At 40.2% G+C, this 21,917-nt stretch overlaps 1 protein-coding gene across 2 annotated transcripts in view; it reads right to left on the bottom strand.

The window, feature by feature from the left end:
- Positions 1 to 21,917, bottom strand: part of WASHC5 (WASH complex subunit 5) — a 59,368-nt gene that overhangs the window by 10,841 nt on the left and 26,610 nt on the right. For both annotated transcript variants that reach the window (XM_082719711.1, XM_082719712.1), the window contains exons 12-25: positions 20,113 to 20,225; positions 18,583 to 18,749; positions 18,432 to 18,507; positions 17,109 to 17,219; positions 16,205 to 16,345; positions 15,088 to 15,168; positions 10,141 to 10,242; positions 9,225 to 9,404; positions 7,759 to 7,883; positions 5,792 to 5,954; positions 5,043 to 5,145; positions 4,877 to 4,956; positions 1,607 to 1,710; positions 688 to 817 (exon numbers count right to left, since the gene is read on the bottom strand). In XM_082719711.1, the coding sequence (XP_082575837.1) occupies positions 688 to 817; positions 1,607 to 1,710; positions 4,877 to 4,956; positions 5,043 to 5,145; positions 5,792 to 5,954; positions 7,759 to 7,883; positions 9,225 to 9,404; positions 10,141 to 10,242; positions 15,088 to 15,168; positions 16,205 to 16,345; positions 17,109 to 17,219; positions 18,432 to 18,507; positions 18,583 to 18,749; positions 20,113 to 20,225 (1,676 nt within the window). The remainder of the gene's footprint in view (positions 1 to 687; positions 818 to 1,606; positions 1,711 to 4,876; positions 4,957 to 5,042; positions 5,146 to 5,791; positions 5,955 to 7,758; positions 7,884 to 9,224; positions 9,405 to 10,140; positions 10,243 to 15,087; positions 15,169 to 16,204; positions 16,346 to 17,108; positions 17,220 to 18,431; positions 18,508 to 18,582; positions 18,750 to 20,112; positions 20,226 to 21,917) is intronic.

Below are 21,917 nucleotides of genomic sequence, written 5' to 3'. Positions count from 1 at the left end.
CCACCCACAGTCGGGACTAACAGGGCTTCGCACAAGGTGAGCACTCATAAATTGTTAGCTGCTGATTAGGTTCACAAGCTTTTGTCCCAAACCCAGGGGATCATTCAGATTTCCTATTTTACAGGTTTTAGAAAGGTCATATAGGGTCCAGGGTAACACCCTATCATTAAAGTCATCAGTATTTTTGCACCAAAACACAAGTACAAACAGCCTTATGTCAGTTTGGGACAAGTTTTGCCACCATGTAAGATCTGGCACAAACTTGGTGAAAACCTTTCAGTTCACAGAGGTTTTTGGAAGTCAGACTTGCAGAAGGCAGTCTGTGGCCCCCGATTATTGTCGTGATTATTGTCAGCCATGAGGGAAGCATCTTTGGGCCCCAAGAATCAATGCCATCACTTAGCAGCAGTTCAAATAAGAAACCCCAGACAAACCCCAAACTAATCTCCTATAGATAAGAGTATCTAACTTTTTAAGGAACCATGGCCTGCATCAGGGAGGAAAAGCATGTTTATCCTATCACTCGTGGGAAACGAACTCAGGAAGGGAGGGGGCTTAAGAGATTGGAGGTTCTGGGATTAGAACCCAGGTTCTCCCAGTATTTTAGCAAGTGATCTGCTCTCTGGGCCAGATCTCCTTGGGGGCCATCCATCTCCCGCCACTCCACTCCATACTTGAGTCATTGACCTTATTCAATGGGTTGTGGATGCCAGCTGCCTCCAGGTAGGCTGTGATCTCGTATAAGAGCGTGTTGTCTTCTTTGGGGTAAGGGAGTGAAGGGTCCTGATAATGGGCTTCAATATCTGCCAGGAGAGCCCTATGTGAAGAAAAACAAAACAACACAGAACAGGGATAAACGTTAGAGATGAACACAATTCATCCAACAGTTAACACAGGCTATGATGTGATCTTTCCAGGCCTTGGTTTCATTTGTAGAATGAGGGCTTGATTCTCCTAATTCTTAATTTCCATACTCGTGATTGGTTGTTCAGTGGAAAAGGTGATCTAGAATTACTTTATCTTTTGTAGTTAACCCAAATCGAATGCTTTTGCTGTTCCAATTTTTATGAATTGATGGAACTGTTTTCAATACCTGCTTTGTCAAAAGCACTGACTTATTGACTGGCAAGAAGAGATTACTTATTTTAAAGTAGAGATTGGGAATGAGAGCCCATTGCTGGGGAGGTGGAGGATATGACTGTACTTCGGGACGTGTGCCCATAGCCAATCCTGGTAATTAGCACGCTTCAGACAGCCCTTCGGATGATCAGTGACTCAGTCCTACAGAAATCCAGGTGTGGATTTTGGTAATAATTGCTTTCTTAATCTGTACAAGTCTTTTAGCACAATGTCTGATGTGTATTAAGTGATAACTAGGTGTTGACTAAATAAATGAATTCATCAATAATAGAGCAAGACCAAGGGACAAGATTGAGGAAAGAGGCTTATAAAGACAGATTTGATTATCCCTGGGAGAGCAGGCTCTGAATTCAGACAGCCTTCTTACCCGAAGAGAGTAAAAGGGTAAGTACTGAAGAAATTGGGGTGCTAATCGATAATGAACAATCCAGGCCCCTGGATGGCTGTTTTGAATGCAGGCACTTACTTATTGAGATTCTCCAGAGCAGCTGCCAGATGTTTGGAGTCAAACCGACAAGAATAATTGAGTTCATTGGCAATCTGTTGTCTCAGAATCTGCATCTGCCCCACCTGGGAATGAGCAAGAGGAAGAAGGGGTAGAACACACAGAGCTTCCAGGTGACAGTGAGGAGGCAAACACGAAGATGACAATTTTTTACTGGAAGGATCAGTGTTCTACAGGAAAATCTAAGAATTTCCTGGACTGGCTCCATGGCTAAGACCAGCGTCATTCATGACGGAGCACAAGGATCATCTGGATAGACTCCTTTATGCCAACCTCAAGTATCTCTGAAGTTTAATATTTTACAAAGTGACATTAATGGTCAGTTATTCACAGGTTAAAGGTATCTGTTCTGAAGCTCAATTTATGATCTTTTGAAATAAGTTTTCCAAGCTTAGTAGCTGCTAATGAAAAGCCCTCCTTCCTTCATTTGTCCTAAGCTGAACTTTCTTGAGTCCCAAAAGATGCCGTATCACTCTGTTACTCTAAAATTTGGTGCATATACGCCTATCCACATCACCCAGAATTGCAGATCATATAACCTGGGTTATAAAATAAACTATAAAATCTTCCAAAAGGCCCTTCTAACAATGATAACCCCTCGTCCAAGGGTTCTTAAACTTGTTCTGGTACCTTGAACCTCTTTGGGAATCTGATGAAGCCTATCGACACGGTCTCAGAATAATTCTTTTCAATGTGCAAAATAGGGGTGCTTGGCTGGCTCAGTATAGCATGTGACTCTTGATCTTGGGGTTATAAATTTCAGCCCCACATTGGGTGTAGAGATTACTTAAAAATAAAATCTTTAAAATAAAATAAATGTACAGAATAAAAACATGTAGGATAATAATGGAAGTCAGCTGTATGTCAGCATGGCAGATTAAGCACTTCATTTCCAAGTAGTGATGAGTATAAATGATATCTGGAGATGTCTATAACCCCTGTTCAGTGATAGGAAACTATCTTTGGGTCAGGTCTGGGGCAGAGTTCAGATTGTTCCAACAAGTTCAATTTGTTGGCATCATAAAGTCAAAAGTAAATTTTTTGTGCTTGTAAATTTCTTTTCTATCTAGGAAAGCTGTCCCCAAAAGATTAGCAAGAGGGAGAGGAGGAAGCAGAGGGAGGACTGTTTTATGATGCTAGCAAGTGAGGGAGAAACAACACAGTGGCTGAGAGCAGAGAAAAGTTAAGAAAAAAACAGAATGGCCTTCTCTAAGAGCAAAGAAAAGATCTTATTTAGATAAATGGAGTCTGTAACAGTTAAAAGTGTTAAATGACCTCAGATGTGTTACTTTTGACCACTGTTGTTACTAGATTATTATTCTATTTACATGAAGGAAATAAAATCCAGAAAGTGCTCTAAGAAATCTTTTATTAATAGAAAAATACTATTATTCAAAAATTGGAATAGGGCAAGGCCAAGAAGATAGTGGGTTACTTCAGGCCAGTCGATAATGTTCTTCCAACCTTTTGTCTGGCCCATGTGCTTCTTGCTTAATTCTAGATACTCTATGTCCAGGAGTCCCTCGAAAGGAAGCAGAGATATGGGCAGTTTAAGCTAACTTCTTCTTTAAAGCATATTCAGTCTCCATGACTAACGTTTTCTCTTCCGTGCTCACTTACTCCAGGCCATTAATAAGATTCTGGAGGCTGAGCAGCCTGGGAGGTGATGTACTCATTCTACCTATTTGCCTTTCTAGAGAGATCTTTGGACTGTTGGTCTTTCTCCATTTCTCTGGAATCACACTGCCCAGCACAGCAGCCACAGTCGCATGTGGCTCTTTAAATGTAAACTGATTAAAGTGAATAAAAGTTAAAATTCACTTTCTCACTCCCACAAGTCACATCTCAATAACTACATGCGGCTAGTGGCTACCATCAGGCAGTGCAGAGTATTTCCATCACTGTTCCACATTAGCCAAAGACAAACAGACAAATCTGTCCTTGAGGGCTTTATGTAAAGATCACTGACTTAGACAAATACTTGGTTATTACTGAATTACCAGCAATTACAACTCAGAAATCTGTGAGAGCCACTGGGGAACCTCTTCGAAGCATCCCTGTTCATCTCCCTCAGCCTCCCATAGACCTGAGACTCAGGCCGGCCCAACCTCATGTCATTCTCCATTCTTCCTATAGAGGGCTTCCCAGCAATTATAAATTTAGCCTGGGAAGATCTCAGTATCTGGAAATCATGTGGCTAAGGGAGTGTCAGACATCTATAACAAGAGGATATCCAGCAGAGTCAAAGGCTCTGTGTGTTACCCACTCTAAGTTCCCAAATTAAAAAAGAAAAAAAAAAATGAAATTCACTGCAATTATGGGAAATAGACTGTGAATTTGGCTAAGACAGCATCAGTACCATCTCAATGAACAACCAATAAAATTGGGAACAAGAGAATGGAACTGCCCCAAATTCCCACAGCAGCCTAAATTTTTCCTGTGGTAGGTAAGGCTTTTAACTGTGAATTGGTTTTCCATCAGGAAACCTACTCTTTCCTACTAGACTAAGTGGGCTTTCTGCGGAGGCAGCGAGTGTTTCCTTTAAGTCTGTGTCTCACAGCAAAGGATGATGCTTCACACTTAATGACTATTCAACAAAGCAGTGCTGAATATCTTGGATCATCATGTGATGAGAGGAAGACACACAGAAGACACAGAGGATCCCCAGACCGGACACTATGGCGTGAAGACAGGAAAGCAGATGAACAAATTCTAAAGTAACTTAGATTTCCATCCAACAAGTTAATCTCATTTCACTTTCTTACTCATAGCGATAACTTACATCCCAGAGAACTTGGCTTTCTAACATCAGTGCAAACCCAAGAGGGGAGAAAGATAAATGTCCTGTTCTAGCACCTACTTGGAGATCAGAGCTGTACACTCACAGAGCAGCTCATTAAATAAACTTGTTACATCAGGATGGAGCACCATTGAGGAAGGAAGATTTCCATTTCTTCGTGTGAAAGCACTTCTTGCCCGAAGTCATTTAAAAACAAAACAAAATGGTTCTCTTTGGTGAAAGAAGAATGACAGGCCAATCAATGAAAAACCACAGTCAGGAACAGTTCCAGAATGTTCCAGATGATAAAGGACAACTAATTTAGAAATAACGATACACTGAAGTGTTGTATGTTAGCTTTGATGACAAGTGTGGCTTTCTTTGAGTAACAGAGTTTAAAAAAAATAATAATTAAAAAAATATGGTATTGATTTCACCCTCTCTCAACATACCTTCATGATAGCCTCAAGATAAGATGTCCAAATCTTCTGTGTTTTGGCAATGGCGGAAAAATAAATTTTATTCGAATTTGCTGAAAAGTTAAAATATAATTTTCTGTTTAGTAAAAATGGAAAAGCTAGCGTTACCTCTGTCTCAGGCCCCTTTCAGAACACTTACCTACTATGCTTTTCAGGGGGCTCACAGCATTCATGAGGGTTTTCAAAGTATCCTGTACAGTTCTGTCTTTCAAGATAATTTTCTGAAACATGCTGAGGAAATTCTAAAAGAAGAAGACATGCAAGGAACTAAATAATAATGAATAGAAGTATAAATATAAATAAATATAATGAATACGGTGAATAATACTTCAGTTAACTAAAGTGCTGTACAGGACACAGCCTGGCCTAAGTCACAGAATGCTATAAAGGATGACAGGGGGGCGCCTGGGTGGCTCAGTTGGTTGGGCAATTGCCTTCGGCTCAGGTCACGGTCCCGGAGTCCCGGGATCGAGTCCCGCATCGGGCTCCCAGCCCCATGGGGAGTCTGCTTCTCCCTCTGACCTTCTCGCTTCTCATGCTCTCTCTCACTGTCTCTCTCTCAACTAAATAAATAAAAAAAATCTTAAAAAAAAAAAAAAGGATGACAGGGAGGCAGCAACTTCCGGTTCCTGTTAGAAACATCCCCTGCTTGGAAGAGTTGCTGGTTCTGAAGAGAGTCTCCACTTCCTCACATGAAACTCCCCAGACCAGTCTACACATAAATATACTGTGCTGGCCAAAGAAATTCTAGTTTATCTCAGTTCTTATGTGTCTAAAAAGAAGCATGCATGTGTGTCTGGTGTTGGTAGAGGAAAGCATGAAAGAAAAGCTAAGTGAGCTCGCATCTCTCCCAGGGTGGCAGGAAGCACCTGAAGCTGAAAGGCTCACCTGGAGCTCCTTGACAATCATAAAGCACAGAAGCCTGTCTAACCCGTTCAGACCAAAAGTCCCCAAGGTGGTCTGGATTTCTGAGAAGAGGCGACTGCTGGTTACTTCTTGGTGAGTTTTCATATCATACCAAGTGTTCAGCTGGTCAATGTGACAGGTCATTCTAAAAGAAAAACAAATACTCAAAATCCAAAAGCAGCTCAGAATGAGCTCATCCTGAGGAAATGTGCGACACAACAGGATTTAGGCATCAGATATGAGGAACGATGGTTATGTGAGCTGTTTAATAACCTCTGTATCTAGGCACCCAGTGTATCTCACGGCGAATGCCCAATTACAAGGCAAAATTCCTTCAAAGCTGGCACAGGGGCCTTAAATCATTGTTGAGAGGGTTAAAAATATATGCCCAGATGCCATTTCTGGGGTTTGACTGGGTAGATCTGGAGTGGAAACCCAGCTTTTGAAATTCTAGTAAACTCCAGATGATATGCCCCCAAGTTAAGAACCAGGACATCTCTTTGCTGAAATGAGGCATGGGAGGAGAGGCATACATCTGGAAGGAAATGGAAGAACAAGATTATTTCCAGAACTGCATCCTACTTTTAAACTTTGAAGTGTCCTGCTCCTGTTACCCAGTACTGGCATTCTGAATGTGTCACTTGAGAGGCTCCCAGTGTTGATGAATCAATCAGTAATATGACACGAAAATTGGAATCCCAATGCTTAGTCCTATGAGTCTTAACATGGCAGTAGATGGAGAATCTTCTGGAAGGGCTTCAGTGACCCACCCTTGGGTATCAAGAAAGCAGGAGTTCTAAAACATTTTGGATCATTTACTCCTTTTGGTCCATGAGTCATAGACAAAACTCACTTGTGCTTGAATTTTTAGAAGTTTACATATGGAGTGTCAAGTTGCCAAACTTTTGAGAGACCCAGTAAGCTGGAATTTGAAGGCAGTACAGAAGAGCCATGTCATAAAGACATTCAACTTACACAAATCCAACAATGCACTCACTTCTGGACAGAGAGAGAAGGGAAGTCCTCTTTCCCTGGGTAATCCCACCAACCACACCACTCACTGAGCATGTGCACAGGGCGAAACACCAGACAGAAAACAGGAGCCTGCTCTTCCCTCAGTTGGGCTTAGTGCTGACTGCCTCATCAGAAGCTCAAATGAGAAAAAGGTGGAAAATTAGACATAAAGAGGGAAGTGTGCAAGTCTCTCCCTAAAATATTCTTAATAGCAATTCCATTTTCCGAGATGTTCACCCATGTGACTGTATGTGCACTGTGATCTACTGTGTGCAAAGCTATGTGGCCTGCCCTTGGATGGCACACTATTTGCACACTATTTAAGAGTTGGGCCCCTGAGTCAGAGGGCTGGTATGTGTCTGGGGCTACCACTTAGACCCAGACTTTGAATAAGAGACTTGACTTTCCTGTGCCTCAGTTACTTCTCTTTAACATGGGAAGAATAACAACGCCTACCTCAGAGACTGCCGTAATGAGTAAATGAAGGGATGTGTACCACAGGCTGAGAAGCGTGTGCAAGTGCATGGGTGTGTGGGTAATCTTCAAAGCTCAGGATCTGGCAAGTGCAAGACTCAGTGACTGGAATGGGACATTGTGCCACAGTTACACATGAACAGATGAGCACTTTGTAATCAAAAGTTTTCATATATCAGGGAGTCCACAGGCCCAAGTGAGTAGAACATTAGTTGGAAAGCAAGAGGAGCACAAAACTAAAAGGTGGCTGAACAGACCTTAGATTTATTTTAATCTCCATTTCCTTGGACTGGGGTCTCAGGCACACTGTGGAGAACACCCAGTCTCAAAAAATGTGACTCTAATAAGAACATTAGAATGGATCCAAGTGTGGTAAGAACATGGGTGTGATCTGAGGAAAATGTTCAGAGACTTCTATTGTCCACTGTGTTCAAGGCCCAGTGAAATTCAGATATACCTACTTGGGGTCTGTGATCCTCAGGATTTCTCTGCAGAGTCGACCAATAAATGTTACGGACTCATCCACAGGGGTAAACTTTGGTATTGGAATATGTGTAGACTGGTACATACTCTGCCAATCCTGAATCTAGAAACCAAACCAAACCATAAATATTTAGTACAGTTAGCCTTTGAACAACACGAGGGCCAGGGCACTGACCCCCACACAGTTGAAAATCCACATGCAACTTCTGATTCCCTTAAAACTTAACTACTAAAAACCAACAAAAACCAAAAAAGGCCCCCAAAACAAAACAACACAACAAAAAACTTAGCTACTCATTAATAGCCTACTGTTTACCAGCAAAGCCTTATAAGTAACATAATTAGCACATATTTTGTGTATGTATTATATACTGATTCATATAATAACTTAAGCTAGAGAAAAATGTTAAGAAAATCATAAGAGAAAATATATTTTACAGTACCACACTATATCTACCAGAAAAAATCTGTGTGTAAATGGACCCGTATGTTCAAACCTGTGCTGTTCAAGGTCAACTGCACATCTTTGATAAGGTAACTTATTTTTTTTCCACGTAGTTTTACAAATATAATGTTGCATAAATAGTGACAATAAATGCTCCTTGGTTTTGAAGAGTAAACTTTAAACTGCATTAATAGCTCCCAGAAATGCCACATGTAACATTTATAAAAAAAGAAATATCTGTGACAAGCGAAGTGACTGAGAAATGAGAAGACAGGAATTTCTGGCTTTCTGTCTTTAAGTTAACATGTATCGATGTAATAATAAAATTCCCAAATATCATAAGGCTGGAAGATACTTAATCTATTAAAATTCCAAATGAATCTTGTGAGTTCCTAATTAAAAACTTAACCCTGTCAACTATTGGCTAAAATTAGACTTCCCTGAAGATACTCTGAAGGTATTTGTGACTATCTTTTTTTTTTTTTTAAAGATTTTATTTATTTATTTGACAGAGAGAAATCACAAGTAGTCGGAGAGGCAGGCAGAGAGAGAGAGAGGGAAGCAGGCTCCCTGCTGAGCAGAGAGCCCGATGCGGGGCTCGATCCCAGGACCCTGAGATCATGACCCGAGCCGAAGGCAGCGGCTTAACCCACTGAGCCACCCAGGTGCCCCTATTTGTGACTAATGCTTACTGATTTTAATAACTATTTCAACTTTCTTCTTGGCATTTCTGAGGCTTGGAGCACGTATTTTATTTTTTAAGATTTATTTATTTATTTTAGAGCGCGTGAGAGAACAAGAGTGGAGGGACAAAGGGAGAGGGAATCTGAAGCAGACTCCATGCTGAGCATGATTTCACGACCCTGAGATGACAACCTGAGCCAAAAACCAAGAGTTAGACATTTAACTGACTGCACCACACAGGTGCCCCTTGGGGCATGTATTTTAAATGTCAGAGCAACAACCATAGTCCAGAATTTTCAAAATTTAATTAGATACCTTTGTTCTTAAGAAGTTATTACACTCTTGTTCCACGTTATAATTTATAATACGAGAAACTTCTTCCTGCCAAATCTTCAGACCATAAATGTTGACATAATCCTGTATATACTCAAAAGAGCGATGGAATCCATCCATGGTAGCCCCCAACTCTTTCAACTTGGGCATCAATTCACTTGACTGTGCAAAAGGGGAAACACAAATCTATTACACTGGAGTCAACCACTAATATCTACATTAGACTTTAAATGAGACCCCCTACTGGGTGACCACAAAGATAGTGGAAGACAGCTTTGGAAATGCTCATTTCCTGCCTCAACCAGGATGAGTGGTAACTGATGCCAGACATTCAGCAAAGAAGAGGTTTCTTTCATTTGGGAAGGAAGCCTCATACAAAAGAATATAAAAAATGAAAGTTGACAGTTTCTCTCACATCATTTGATGAATATATACATAAAACCTTAAAATACTTAAAATAGTTAAAATTGAATTTACTACAGTGAAAAGTAACCTAGATACAAATTTTAGGCCCATTTCTTTTTCCTTCTGAGAAAAATGAGCATATTCTTTAACAGATCAAGGAACATAAAAAATTACAGGCATTATAGTTCCTAAATGCTGTAAGGTTAACAATTTCTTTTAACTTTAAGAGGGAACTCTGAACTGCAGACATCAGTTCAATTCTTAAAATTGAGGATCAACAGGTGAAGGAAAGGACTGGTTTTTGGACAGGACTTTTGTGTCACACAACAGATTACAATATGGGATCGAAAAGCACATTGGTCAATTGTGCTGAACATCATGTATTAGGTATCTGTTAGGAGGAAAGGTCTTGTTCATGATAATTAGAAATAGTGTGCTCATCCATTCCGCAAGCTGGGCAGAGAGAAAGAACATCCATTTGGTCATCTGGTACCTTGGCTCGGGGGTTGAAGATCAATCCCTTATGAAGAGCAAAAGCAACGCGTTTTACCAGCTCCTTCCTTATTCCATCTTCCAGCAACTGTTTTGGATCCACCTGCGTGCAAATCAAAAAGCAAGACATGGCAGTAAGGAAAAGTTCAGTCGTGAAGAAATCCAAAGGAAAGACAGTTTCCAGAATCTGTGAGGGAGCTTTTCCAACCCATTTTCTCAATGACTGCGACTTGACTCCTTTCCTGTCCCTTTGATCTTCTACAGCTTGGACAGAATGATGGACCTTGTAACTCTTTAAGACTCAGTTGACTGCAGTAAAATTCATGATAATTTTATGACAGGACATCCCAAAGATAGCGGTCTGAAAAGTTTAAATTGCCTCTCATTTTTTAAATCATTTCATTAAAAGTAAAAAGCCCCCCCCCCCCCCCCCCCCGTAATGAAGGACCCGCCCTGGAATTCAGTGCCTGCTTTTCTTCTCCATGTTACCTCAGGGCATCTCCATCCCCATGAGCAAACTCAAGCCTGCAGTCAGACAGAGCTAATAATTCTCTTTTCTTTCAGCATTCTTGGAATGCCGTTTGTAATTAGGGAGATAGAGTGGGACTGCAAATCTGCTATCGAACTCTATAAGCTTATTTTACTGATTCTTTTTTCTGTAATGAGAAAGCATTTGTTATTCCCTAAAAGACAGTCTCCTGTCAAATTCATAATACATTAAATAGTTTGAACACAATCCTTTGAATTCCCTGTGTCTTGTCTCTTGTACTTCAAATTCGTAAAATGAACCATTATTTTACTTTTTTTTTTTTAAGATTTTACTTATTTATTCGACAGAGAGAAGAGACACAGCTAGAGAGGGAAGAACCATTATTTTAAAAAGTCATAAAGACAAATGGATGGGTCCATCTGGGTTTGATTATATTTAAACTTTAAGAATGACAATTGCAATGAAAATTGAGCAAAATACAAAAGCCAGAGAAACATGCTGATCTACATCATGACTAAGTAATCAGCAAAATCCACACTAGAAAAATAACAGGTCAAAGCCTGTGGGCTCCTCACCAGTTAAAGGAAAGGAGGAGAAACCTGATGATTCAAAAAGACTGCAAAGATAAAACATATGTATGTGTATTTTTTATAAGATTATTTATTTTAGAGAGTGCAAGTGGGGGAGGGACAGAGGGAGTGAATCCTCAAGCAGCAGACTCCCCGCTGAGTGTGGAGCCTGACACGGGGCTCAATCCCACCACCTATGATCAGGACCTGAGTGAGCTGAAGTAAGAGTCAGATGCTTAACTGACTAAGCCACCCAGGTGCCCCTAACATATCTTCTTAAAATGCAGTGTCCTGAGATTTACTTTTGGACAATAAAACTCTAAATGGAGAGACCGAGATTAGTTCAGGGCACGTGAGGAGGATTCTGGGGTAGGAGCTAGGAAATGATACTTCTGGACTCGGGTGGTGGTGGTAATAATCTATGAACCTACAGAAGTGGTTCTACAGCTCTCAGTGTATCTGTGCCTATTTTTACAATAACAGATTATAACTAGATATAGTCAGTGAGGGAAAAAAATCAAAGTAAAATGAAGTTTCCAAAGAAATACTCCTCGTAAGAATAGATTTGGTGAGAAAGAGTTAAATGTTTTCATGAATTTAAAGATCTCAAAAGACCCTTCCAATTCTTCCTAAGACTTTCACCTGTCTATGGCATATTCACTGCCTAGAGAAAGCCCCCTTCCCACAGCCCTTTCCTTCACATTTCTGTCGCTTCCTCTGAAGTTAACAACAGTTAATTAAGTTTTCATGTGGATCTTCCAGACCTTTCTCAACTAATTTCTCTACATATTGTCCTTAATATATATTTTAAAAATCTAAATGGGACCATAATATGTACACACACACACACACACACACTGTTCTTTAACTTGCTTCTCCCACTTCAAGTTTTAGAGTTTTAGAAATCTCTCGAGTGCAAATGCTTTTTGAATGGCAGCAGAACAACTTATACTGGGAATGCACCATGATATATTCAGCCATTCTCTAGTGATAAATGTCTAGATGATTTCTGTTCTTTTTAAAGTTTTACTTCTTTTTTATTTTTATTATTTTTAAAGATCTTACTTACTAGAGAGAGACAGAGAGAGAGAGAGAGATAACATGAGCCGGGATAGGGGCAGAGGGAGCAGGAGACTCCTTGTTGAGCAGAGAGCCTGGCTTGGGCCTTGATCCCAGGATCCCGAGATTATGATCTGAGCTGAAGGCAGACACCACCCCCCCTTTTTAAAAATTATTCTTTTTTAAGTAGGCTCCATGTCCAGCCATGGAGTTCAATGTAGGGCTTGAACTCACCACCCTGAGATCAAGACCTGGGCTGAGATCAAGAGTCGGATGCTTAACCAATTGAGCCACCCAGGCACCCCTTTATTCTTTTTAAAATAATTTTTTTGGTCGCCTCTAACAATGTACATTTATACATACATCTCTGTGTATATCTTACTTGTTTTAAGTCCTATGGATTAAAGTCAACTTCTACTTTTTTTTTTTAAGTAGGCTCCATGTCCAATGAGGGGCTTGAACTCACAACCCTTAGTTCAAGAGCTTCATGCTGTATGGACTATGCTAGCCAGGTGCCCCAACTTATACCCTTTACAAGTGTCTGAAACAGATGCTTAATGTTTGAGGTGTAAAGACTAGTGGGGGGCCACAGGATCTGTTACAGAAAGCCCTGAGTGGTTAGACTGGCAGAGACAGTCTGCTGGGTTGAATGTGGTCAAGATGATATTCCCTCTGTTTTCATCTGAAAGACTGTGGCAAAAGATCTGCAATTTTCTTAAGGAGGCTTTCCTTTGATAATTTTACTAATTATTAGGTTTTATTACATCCTATATTGGTCACTTTGCATGTAAGTCTGGTCCGAGGACGTCTTACCACTTTATGGATTTAGTAATTCAGTGATAATGCAGAGAGTATGCATGCGGGTTATCCGCACGTGATAACCTGCAGTTTACTCTCTGTGTATCAACTGAATTAAACTGGTATCAGGCCTAAAGCATGTTCAGTGGATTCTGTTAATATTCTAGGGGCACAATGGGGGGGCGGCTCAGTCGGTTAAGTATCTGCCTTTGGCTCAGGCCATGATCCCGGGTTCCTGAGATCAAGCCCTTCATCAGGCTCTCTACTTAGTGGGGAGACTGCTTCTCCCTTTTCCCGTTCCCTACGCATGTTCTCTCTTGCTGTCTCTCTCCTTCAAATAAAGAAATAAAATCTTAAAAAACAAATAAAATATCACTGCTTTAAAAAAAATTCTAGGGCACAATAGTATTTCAACATCCTTCAGAAACCCACACACTGAAGTTCCATTTTTATTTAGGTTCATTTCCTATATTTTCTTGGATTTTAGTAACACAAATGTTGATCTGGCAATTCAGTAGATACATTTTTTTTTTAATATTTTATTTATTTATTTGACAGAGAGAGATCACAAGTAGGCAGAGAGGCAGAGAGAGAGAGAGGAGGAAGCAGGCTCACTGCTGAGCAGAGAGCCCGATGCGGGACTTGATCCCAGGACCCTGAGATCATGACCTGAGTCGAAGGCAGCGGCTTAACCCACTGAGCCACCCAGGCGCCCACATTTTTTTTTTTTAAATCAGTAACATGTAGCGTCTACTGATACCAGATAAATGAAAAAGAAATAAAAGCACCGTGAACCCTGTGCATGAGCACATCACTACTCATCATAGGATTACAAATGAGAACAGCATTGAGATAACACTTTATACTCCTTGGGAGAGCAAAACTTAGAATGTGGACACCGACAGCTATTGGGTAAATTTTTGTGGGCAGACATTTCATGAAACAGCCCTTTCAGAAGGCAATCTGGTGGTATTGAGAGAAATTAAGTGACCTGGGGCACCTGGGTGGCTCAGTGGGTTAAAACTTCTGCCTTCAGCACAGGTCATGATCTCAGGGTCCTGGGATCAAGCTCCGCATCGGGCTCTCTGCTCAGCAGGGAGCCTGCTTCCCCTTCTTTTTCTGCCTATCTCTCTGCCTACTTGTGATCTCTCTCTGCCAAATAAATAAATAAAATCTTTAAAAAAAAAAAAAAAGCTCAGTGACCCACTCCTGGGGATGCAGATTTTGGAGAAATTCTTGCATGGTGTACAGTAGAGACATTTTCAGATCATGGGAGTGTTGGGGGTGAAAACAGACCATATGGGTGTCTATGTCTCAGGGAATGGTTAAGTGGAATGTGAAATTCTATGCAGCAGTAAGAAGTAACTAATTGCCCAACTCACAGCAACGTAAGTAAATTCTAAAAGCAATAACTAGTGAGAAGAGTTGGAAAGGGAATGGGCCTTAGGGCACAATAGGATGTAGAGAAATCAAACACATACACACATAAAGTAACACCTTGTGCTTAAAATGCAGATACTCGCCTCCTTGGGGACAGAAATCAAACATACAGAGTGGGTGCTACCGGGGATGGGAATGACCATGAGCATGCAGATGAGAAAGAAAAGATGAAGAGAGGAGCTTGCATGCATGTGTGATGACAATGGCCAGACCATGACAATGGGGTAGGATTATCTCAGCTCTCTGCACCTGAGATGCAGTATAAAAATACTAAAAGGAAAGAAGGGTGGGAGAGAGTGAGCCAGTTGTTTGGTCAGGGGAATCGAACCATTTTGTTTTGTTATTACAAAAACTCAATAAAATTGATTTTTCTTAGATTTAAGTAATTCCTGGGTATGGATGAAAAAAATCAGGATTATAATGCTCTCTCTTCCTCCATCAGTAAATTAATAGCATGGAGATCAAGAGCTGAATGTGAAACAGCAAGGGACACAAGAGGACCATGTCATTCCCTGTTCCCCATGGGAGAACCACCACAGTAATCCAAAGAACGAGTCTATGAAGTCACGTGGACCAGCATGAAAGCTATTACCTTGATGATGCCAACCAAAGTTGTCTTCATCATTAAGATGCCTTCAGTAAAAATGGAAATAGCATGAGTGAGCTTGGCAACCTTTAACAAAGAAAAAGAAGTTAATGAAGTACTACAGATGAAAGATCCATAATTTCTACAGGAAGTGAAATTAACTGGCTGATAGTCCAGGAATGAACCAAGACTGCAGAAATGATGTGCCCTGGTCAGAAATGAGGTGCCATGATGGAACTGAGAGACTACTGTTAGCCATGCTGGGAATGGGGTCAGCAGACATGAGGTCGTTCTTTAAATGCTGACCAATCACCTCCCCTTCTTTGGGCCTCAGTTTCCTATGCATAAAAGGAAGACAGGTTTCCATGAGATGGACGGTCCTTTCCACGTAGAAAAGGCTCATCAAGACCCTAACAAGGTAATCTCCCCTTTCCTGCCTTCTACATTTTCCCCCCAAGCAACACAAGACCAATGCTATATTTTTGAGTGTGAATAAATACCTAAATTCAAAGCTTGACTATGCAAATTCCTGATGTAATTTTTGGAGTTGTGTCAGAGAGGATTTAAAACTGACACTGGGATGTAATGTGATGGCAGCGAATTCCTATTGTCAGTTTCCCCCTGATTTCACTCTCACATCTCTTGAGCTCAGGGGGAAGGAAAAGCAGAGGTATTTGGGAAGAACAAACCAAACAACCCTGAGGCTCCTTGACTACTGAGTGGGCTTAAAAGTGTGGCTGGAGGAATTGGTTAATGGAACCCAGGTAACTTTGAGCCACTGATCTGATGTACAAAGCGGGAACCCGAATGTGAAAAGTCTTGGCAAACTACACCCCAGAAAGAAGGGCTGATTCACCAGGACTGTTCGGGAGAAAAGTGACCAGTTGAGCCCCACTTCTTCTGAGGACACTCAAGCTGGCGGGGCTTTAAATAACTCTGGGACCAAGTAACAGATACAGGTATGGCTGCACTAACTTGGCACAAGTAGGTATCACTGAGAGTAGGAAAAAAGAAATCAGAATTGGTCTGGTGGTCCTAGGGATATGGGAGGTGACATGGACCTGGGACACGTCATGGTTTGGGTTTTAAATATCAAAAGACAGAAGTCAGAGGGACACGCCACCTCATATCGTGGGCCAAGCTGAGCGTAGTCCCTCAGCTTGTCTTTGTCCAGGCGGGTCGGCACTTCAATGATATCGTGGGTCTGAAGCTTTATGATCTTTAGGAGAGAAGTAAACATGCTTTCTGGAATGATCTGCAAAACCTTTAGTGAAAGAGGAAAGGAAAAACAGTTGACATCTTTTATTTTGCAACCGATAAATGCTAGGACGGCAGGAAGACAGTACCAGTGTGTACAAGGAGCCTGTCTACAGGAAGGGATGGTAAGGGACTTAAGAGCTATTTTAACATCTGCTCTCAGGTACACGGCTACCTTCCTTCAAATATCAACTGCTCACAGGATATAAAGCTAGTCCTCATATACATGGAGCAAAAAGATGTATCTTTTCCACATTATAAACTCTTCAAAGACTGAATATCAGAGGTGTTAGTAGCATGGCTATAGAGTACTCAGTATGTGACACAGGTAAATTCTGAACCCAGGTCTGTTGGGCTCCATGCTGTACCGTAAGTTATTGAAACAAGGACCAAAATTCCTCTGAAATCTTTAAGTTCTAAGTAGGATATGCTGGATCTAAACCAGGCTCTCTTCCCAGCTAGCTCTGTGACTTTGTAGAAACCAATATAATCTCTACTTCAGTTTCTATACCTACAAAATGGGGATTAATACTACCAGCGTTTAAAAAAAAAAAAAAGGTGTAAAAATTCTTTGGAAGTAAAACACATGTCCATATCCATAGTACCAGTAAGAATAGGTTTATGTTCAGATATTGCAAATTTCTGCAGTCAAGTTAAGAATACAGGAAGGAAACATGGGTATACTTTTTCTAGGGCCCCAAGAGTCCTTTTTGTCTTTAAATAGCAGCTAGTTTGCCAATAAAATAAGATCACTTTGATGCATTTCTTACCTTTCTCACATAGGACACCAATTCACCAGAGTAATATTGAGACACACTGAGAAGATCAGGACTATTTGCTTGATTAATTCGAAGAAGGGGAAGATCAAGGGCAGAGGCAAGCTGAAAGAAAAGTAGGTATATCTGTTTCTCTATCTCAAAAAGTCCTAGAAATCTCTCTTTCTACAAAGAGTATCATATAACAAAGCTCTTGGGTCCTGCCCAGGAGAAAGCTACAACCACTGAACTTCATTAAAGTCATTAATGACCATATTAATTTGTCATTAATAAAAAATAATGAGTTATTAAGGACATTAATTAATAAGTTAATAAAAGTAATGATAAAATGACAACGATACAGTTTTTTAAACACAACAGTCTTCGACTATGGCAGTGGTTCTCAAACTCTGGTCCCCGGACCAGCAGCATCAGCATCAACATCAGCTGGGGACTTGTTACAGATGCTGTTCCTTGAGCCCCACCCCAGATTTACTTAATTAGAAACTTTGGGGGCGAAGCCCAGCCATCTGTGTTGTGACAGGTCTTCCAGGTGATTCTGATGCCCCTCAGGTTTGAGAGCTACTGTGCTACAGAAGTCAGCTCCTCTTGGATGGAAATCACCGGGACAGATGGAACACTGTACTGAATCCAACTGAAGATGTCACATGTACAGTGTGCCATTATTTTATGTACCACTCAGAAAGAAAGAAAACACTGACAACTGAACTCTGATGTGCTATCAATTATAAAATCATTGCCATTTACAGAGATGTTTAAATAGGAAAGTGCACCTAAGCACTGGTGTATAAGGTGACTCTGTCAGAAGACACTGAGTCAATTATTTGCTCATTTATCTCGATCTGAAGTCACCTCGAGAGCAAGGGCCCTCCTTGTGTTGTTCACCACTATTCCCTCATCTTTAGAGGAAACCCTGCTTTGTAGCAGATGCTCAACAAGAATTTTTTAAATGAGTAAGGAAAAGGACTTAATTCACATCTAGAGAAAAAAGGACCTTGGTAGAACTTTAAAAATGTATTTTTTTTAGTACCACATTTTTAGTACCTTAGTAGAACTTTAAAAATGTTATTTTTTAACTTAAAAACTATATTCTGTAAGACATCCAACTTATGTTAACTGAAACTTCAAATATGCATGGCATCTTTTGAAACTGTGCTCTTATGGGAAAACTGCTAACAATTTTTAGTCTTTAAAGAGACTTAAATTACCTGACTCTCTAAAAGAAGAAAATCTTGGACTGAATTCATGCATGAGGTAGTAATGAGGACCAGTTCCTCCCTAGTGACTGAGAATGTGATCTAACTATTCTTTGCTTACCTTAAGGAATGTAGCTCTGAGTTTAGTAACCATAGATGGGTTTACCCTTATGCTCTCTTGCATGATGGATGTGAATCTGTAAAAGAGATCAATGGTAAGGAGAAACCATGGTAGCCTTCATCAAGGGGAAATGTTAGGCTGGTCACATTACCTGTCAATTAACTGCCAAGCAAAAGAAAGGTCCCCAACTATCTGCATTGTGATCAGGACCTCTTCTTTAATGTTAATGGTTCGGATCATTTGGTGAAGAAACTTGCGAGTATCAGCAAGAAACTGACAGACTTGCAGATTTGATTCCAACTGGTGAAATTCTTGAACCTGTGTCACATAAATACATTTAATTAGAAAATTCCAAGTGGCTTTGGTGGTATTCGTTTTTCCCTGAAAACACTTCAAGAAAGGCACGCTACTCACTAAGAATTTCTTGGCAAAATTTTCATTTCAAATGATAATTTTAGAAATGTATAAGCCAAGTCATAATGTAAATGCACAGGTTTCTAGAATTAGAAAATGTTCTACTCTTTTTACTGTGTATGTATATGACATAATGAGTGGATACTTCCATCTTTCATCTTAGTCTCAATAAACACATATTAGAAAATCCTCTTAATTCTGAAGATTTGCAGGTTTGCTAAAAACAGAGTAAAAGTCACATCACAACCAGGGTGTTGGCATTTGGACATTATTAAGTTCTTTTTGTTGGATTCCTTAAAATAAAATAACTCTCCAGCATTCTGAAGTTGTAATGTATATAATTCAAGGTGCCTGGGCCATTGCTGACAAAAATAACACAAATGATAAAAAAGCCTCTGACATTTACCAAGTTGTTTATAGTTGTACTACAAAGTAAAAGATCCAGGAAACAAGCAAAATAGGAACATTACAAGTGGGGAATTGTTGGCTAGGGAAACTGATGCACTAACAATGGAGAACTGTTTTGTGCTGCCATTAACAATGACTAACAGACGTCTCAAAAAAAAAAAAAAAATGAAGCCTGTAGGAAAGTATGCCAAAAGTATTACTTCTGTCTCTAAAGAGATATACTTATACCAGTTGAACAGGGTTCCAAGTAAGTATGGATGATGTTTTAAATAGCTGATGGTTACTGTTCTCATCCTTTTGTTTATTTTTCATTTTAAACCTAGTTAAGCATACAATTAAAATTTCAGGAGTGGGAAAATATAATAATTCTTTTTGAATTTGAGTAGATAATATTTGAGTAGATGAAAAACTATTTCTTTTTTTCTAGAAAAGAAAACATCACTTATAGGCATATGATCATTATACAACTATGGTTATTGGCTGTGTACTCCTCTGTTGTCCCCCACCCCAAACTCTTCCCCAATTTAGAAATGGTGTCTACAGTGTGGTCTTGTTTTAGTTCTTGCTGTCTTACCACAATTTCCCTGGTTTCTATATTGTTTTCATAATTATTTTTCCAAGACTATATGTTTCTGCAAGTGGAAATGTCATCAGTTTTGTCAGCATTCTCTTCATGCTGATCACTTTCTTATTCTCCCAATTTTAGGACACTGGATATAATATTACAATGAGCAGAGTATGCCTTTTTTGTCTTCTGATGAAATATTCTCTCAGATATATTTCCGGCACCAGATTGCTGGGTGGGTTGGAAACTATGATTCATGATCCAAGCGCCCCCCTTTAAGAAGGGTTTTCTTACCTCCTCCAAAGCTTGTATGAGCTGCACCGTTTTCCTGCCTGCAGCAGTGGAATCATCGTGATTTAAAGACATGATCTGTTTTGAGATCTCTCTGAACCAAGCTTGCAGGTTTTCTACAAACACAGAAACAAGGAGAGACTGCTGAGACCCCAGGATTCCTGTACCTGTGGCTTTGAATCTACTCAGGAACCCTTTACAGATCTAGGTCTTGTTCACAGAGTTCTCGCTGGGTACCTGACATTGCCCTCAGGGATTCTCCACACAAGAACCACCAGAGTGCGTTGGGCATGTGACCTGGGAGAAGAGAGAGAACTTTCTACGTCAGTGGCTCAGTGAACGCAAGTGTGCAACGATGGGCACAGGAGTGGGGAGGAGTCAGGAAGGAAATGAGAGCTGGGATAGAGAGTTCCCGGCGCGGGTGTTCTGGAGAAGTGAGGATGGGTAGAGAGAGAGGCGCAGGGACATTTGGTCTCTAGGTGAGGGGACAGACATGGACAGCAGCTTCGGGACAAAAATGATGATGGCACATCTTGGAGGACGATGAGGGGCAACGTGTCAGGAATGGGAGGGATGATCTGAAGAGCTGAGGGGGTGCCCTTTGCTCTCACAAACCAATTTCATACAGCAAAGAAAGGAAAGGGCACCAACATGCTCTGGGGACCCTCAGTGTGGCACGTAAAGCTCGAAGCTTGTCTCACTGACTCTTCACAACAATTTATGCAGGGAGGAATTAGAAGGCATTTCTCAGATCAGGCAGCTGATGCCCAGAGATGTTCGGATCCCAGGCAGGGTCACACTGTCACTAAATGCCAGAGCCACACTTTTCTCAATGGTCTGGTCTGATTCAAAGGCTTTGTTCTTTTTAACCCACCAAGTTGGTTCCCTGAAGTTTTTTTGTTGTTGTTGTTGTTTTATGAATGGGATGATTTCACTTTAATAAAAGCACTTAAGGGCTTCTTAGTTATTTTAAGATTCATACGAGGCATGCTAGTTGTAATCTTAATTTTTTTTTTTTTGTAAGACTGAGGGACAGCTCTGGGCTAGCAGAAAGAGCACAGGGTTTAGGTCTGAGGTGCCAAGCTCGATCCAGGTTCTAAACCTTTGCTACCTTCACCAAGTGACTACCTTTACAGCTTCAATTTCTTTACATGTAAGACAAGAATATAGATGTTTATTTCACCGTCTCATAAGGATCAAACGAGAAATATTTGTGGGAGTATTTCCTAAACTGAAAAATGCTATGTAGCCAGATAAAGCAGATGATTCTTTATCTTTGAAAGACCTTTTAAAGGATGTTGGGATTTAGAAGAACCTAAAAGCAACTAGAACAAAAATGAACATGCCTGATTCTCAAAAGCTAATCTTAGGTTAGATTGTTATAAGTAGTTCCTTATTTTCTAGACACAATCTAGTGACCTGCAAAACATGTTGCCAATTTATATCACATGAATAAAAATACAGCCAGCTTTTCCCACTAGGAATAATAAAGTAACTTGAAAATACATTTTAGGCCTACCATTCAGCATCAAATAAATCAACAAAAGCCAAATATAGTAATCACAAGATCATACTGATTAAAAATAATAATTTTTTTTAAACAAAAAGCTATACCCTTAAGCTCTTTTCAAACAAAAAAGCTATACTCTTCTACTATGTAATTAACTTTATCAGAAATGAATTTCAGAGTCAAAGCATTAAAAAGTTTATCATCTTAAAATTCACAATGGTAGTTTGGGGGAATTTTGAAAGCTTTCTCTCTCTATAAAAATTTAAGTGAGACCATAACTTTCCTATAGATAAAATTT

Source organism: Mustela nivalis, assembly GCF_964662115.1.
Source record: "Mustela nivalis genome assembly, chromosome: 2".
NCBI lineage: Eukaryota > Metazoa > Chordata > Mammalia > Carnivora > Mustelidae > Mustela > Mustela nivalis.
Note: the sequence above shows the minus strand (reverse complement) of the source record. Positions and strands in the feature narration are given on the sequence as shown.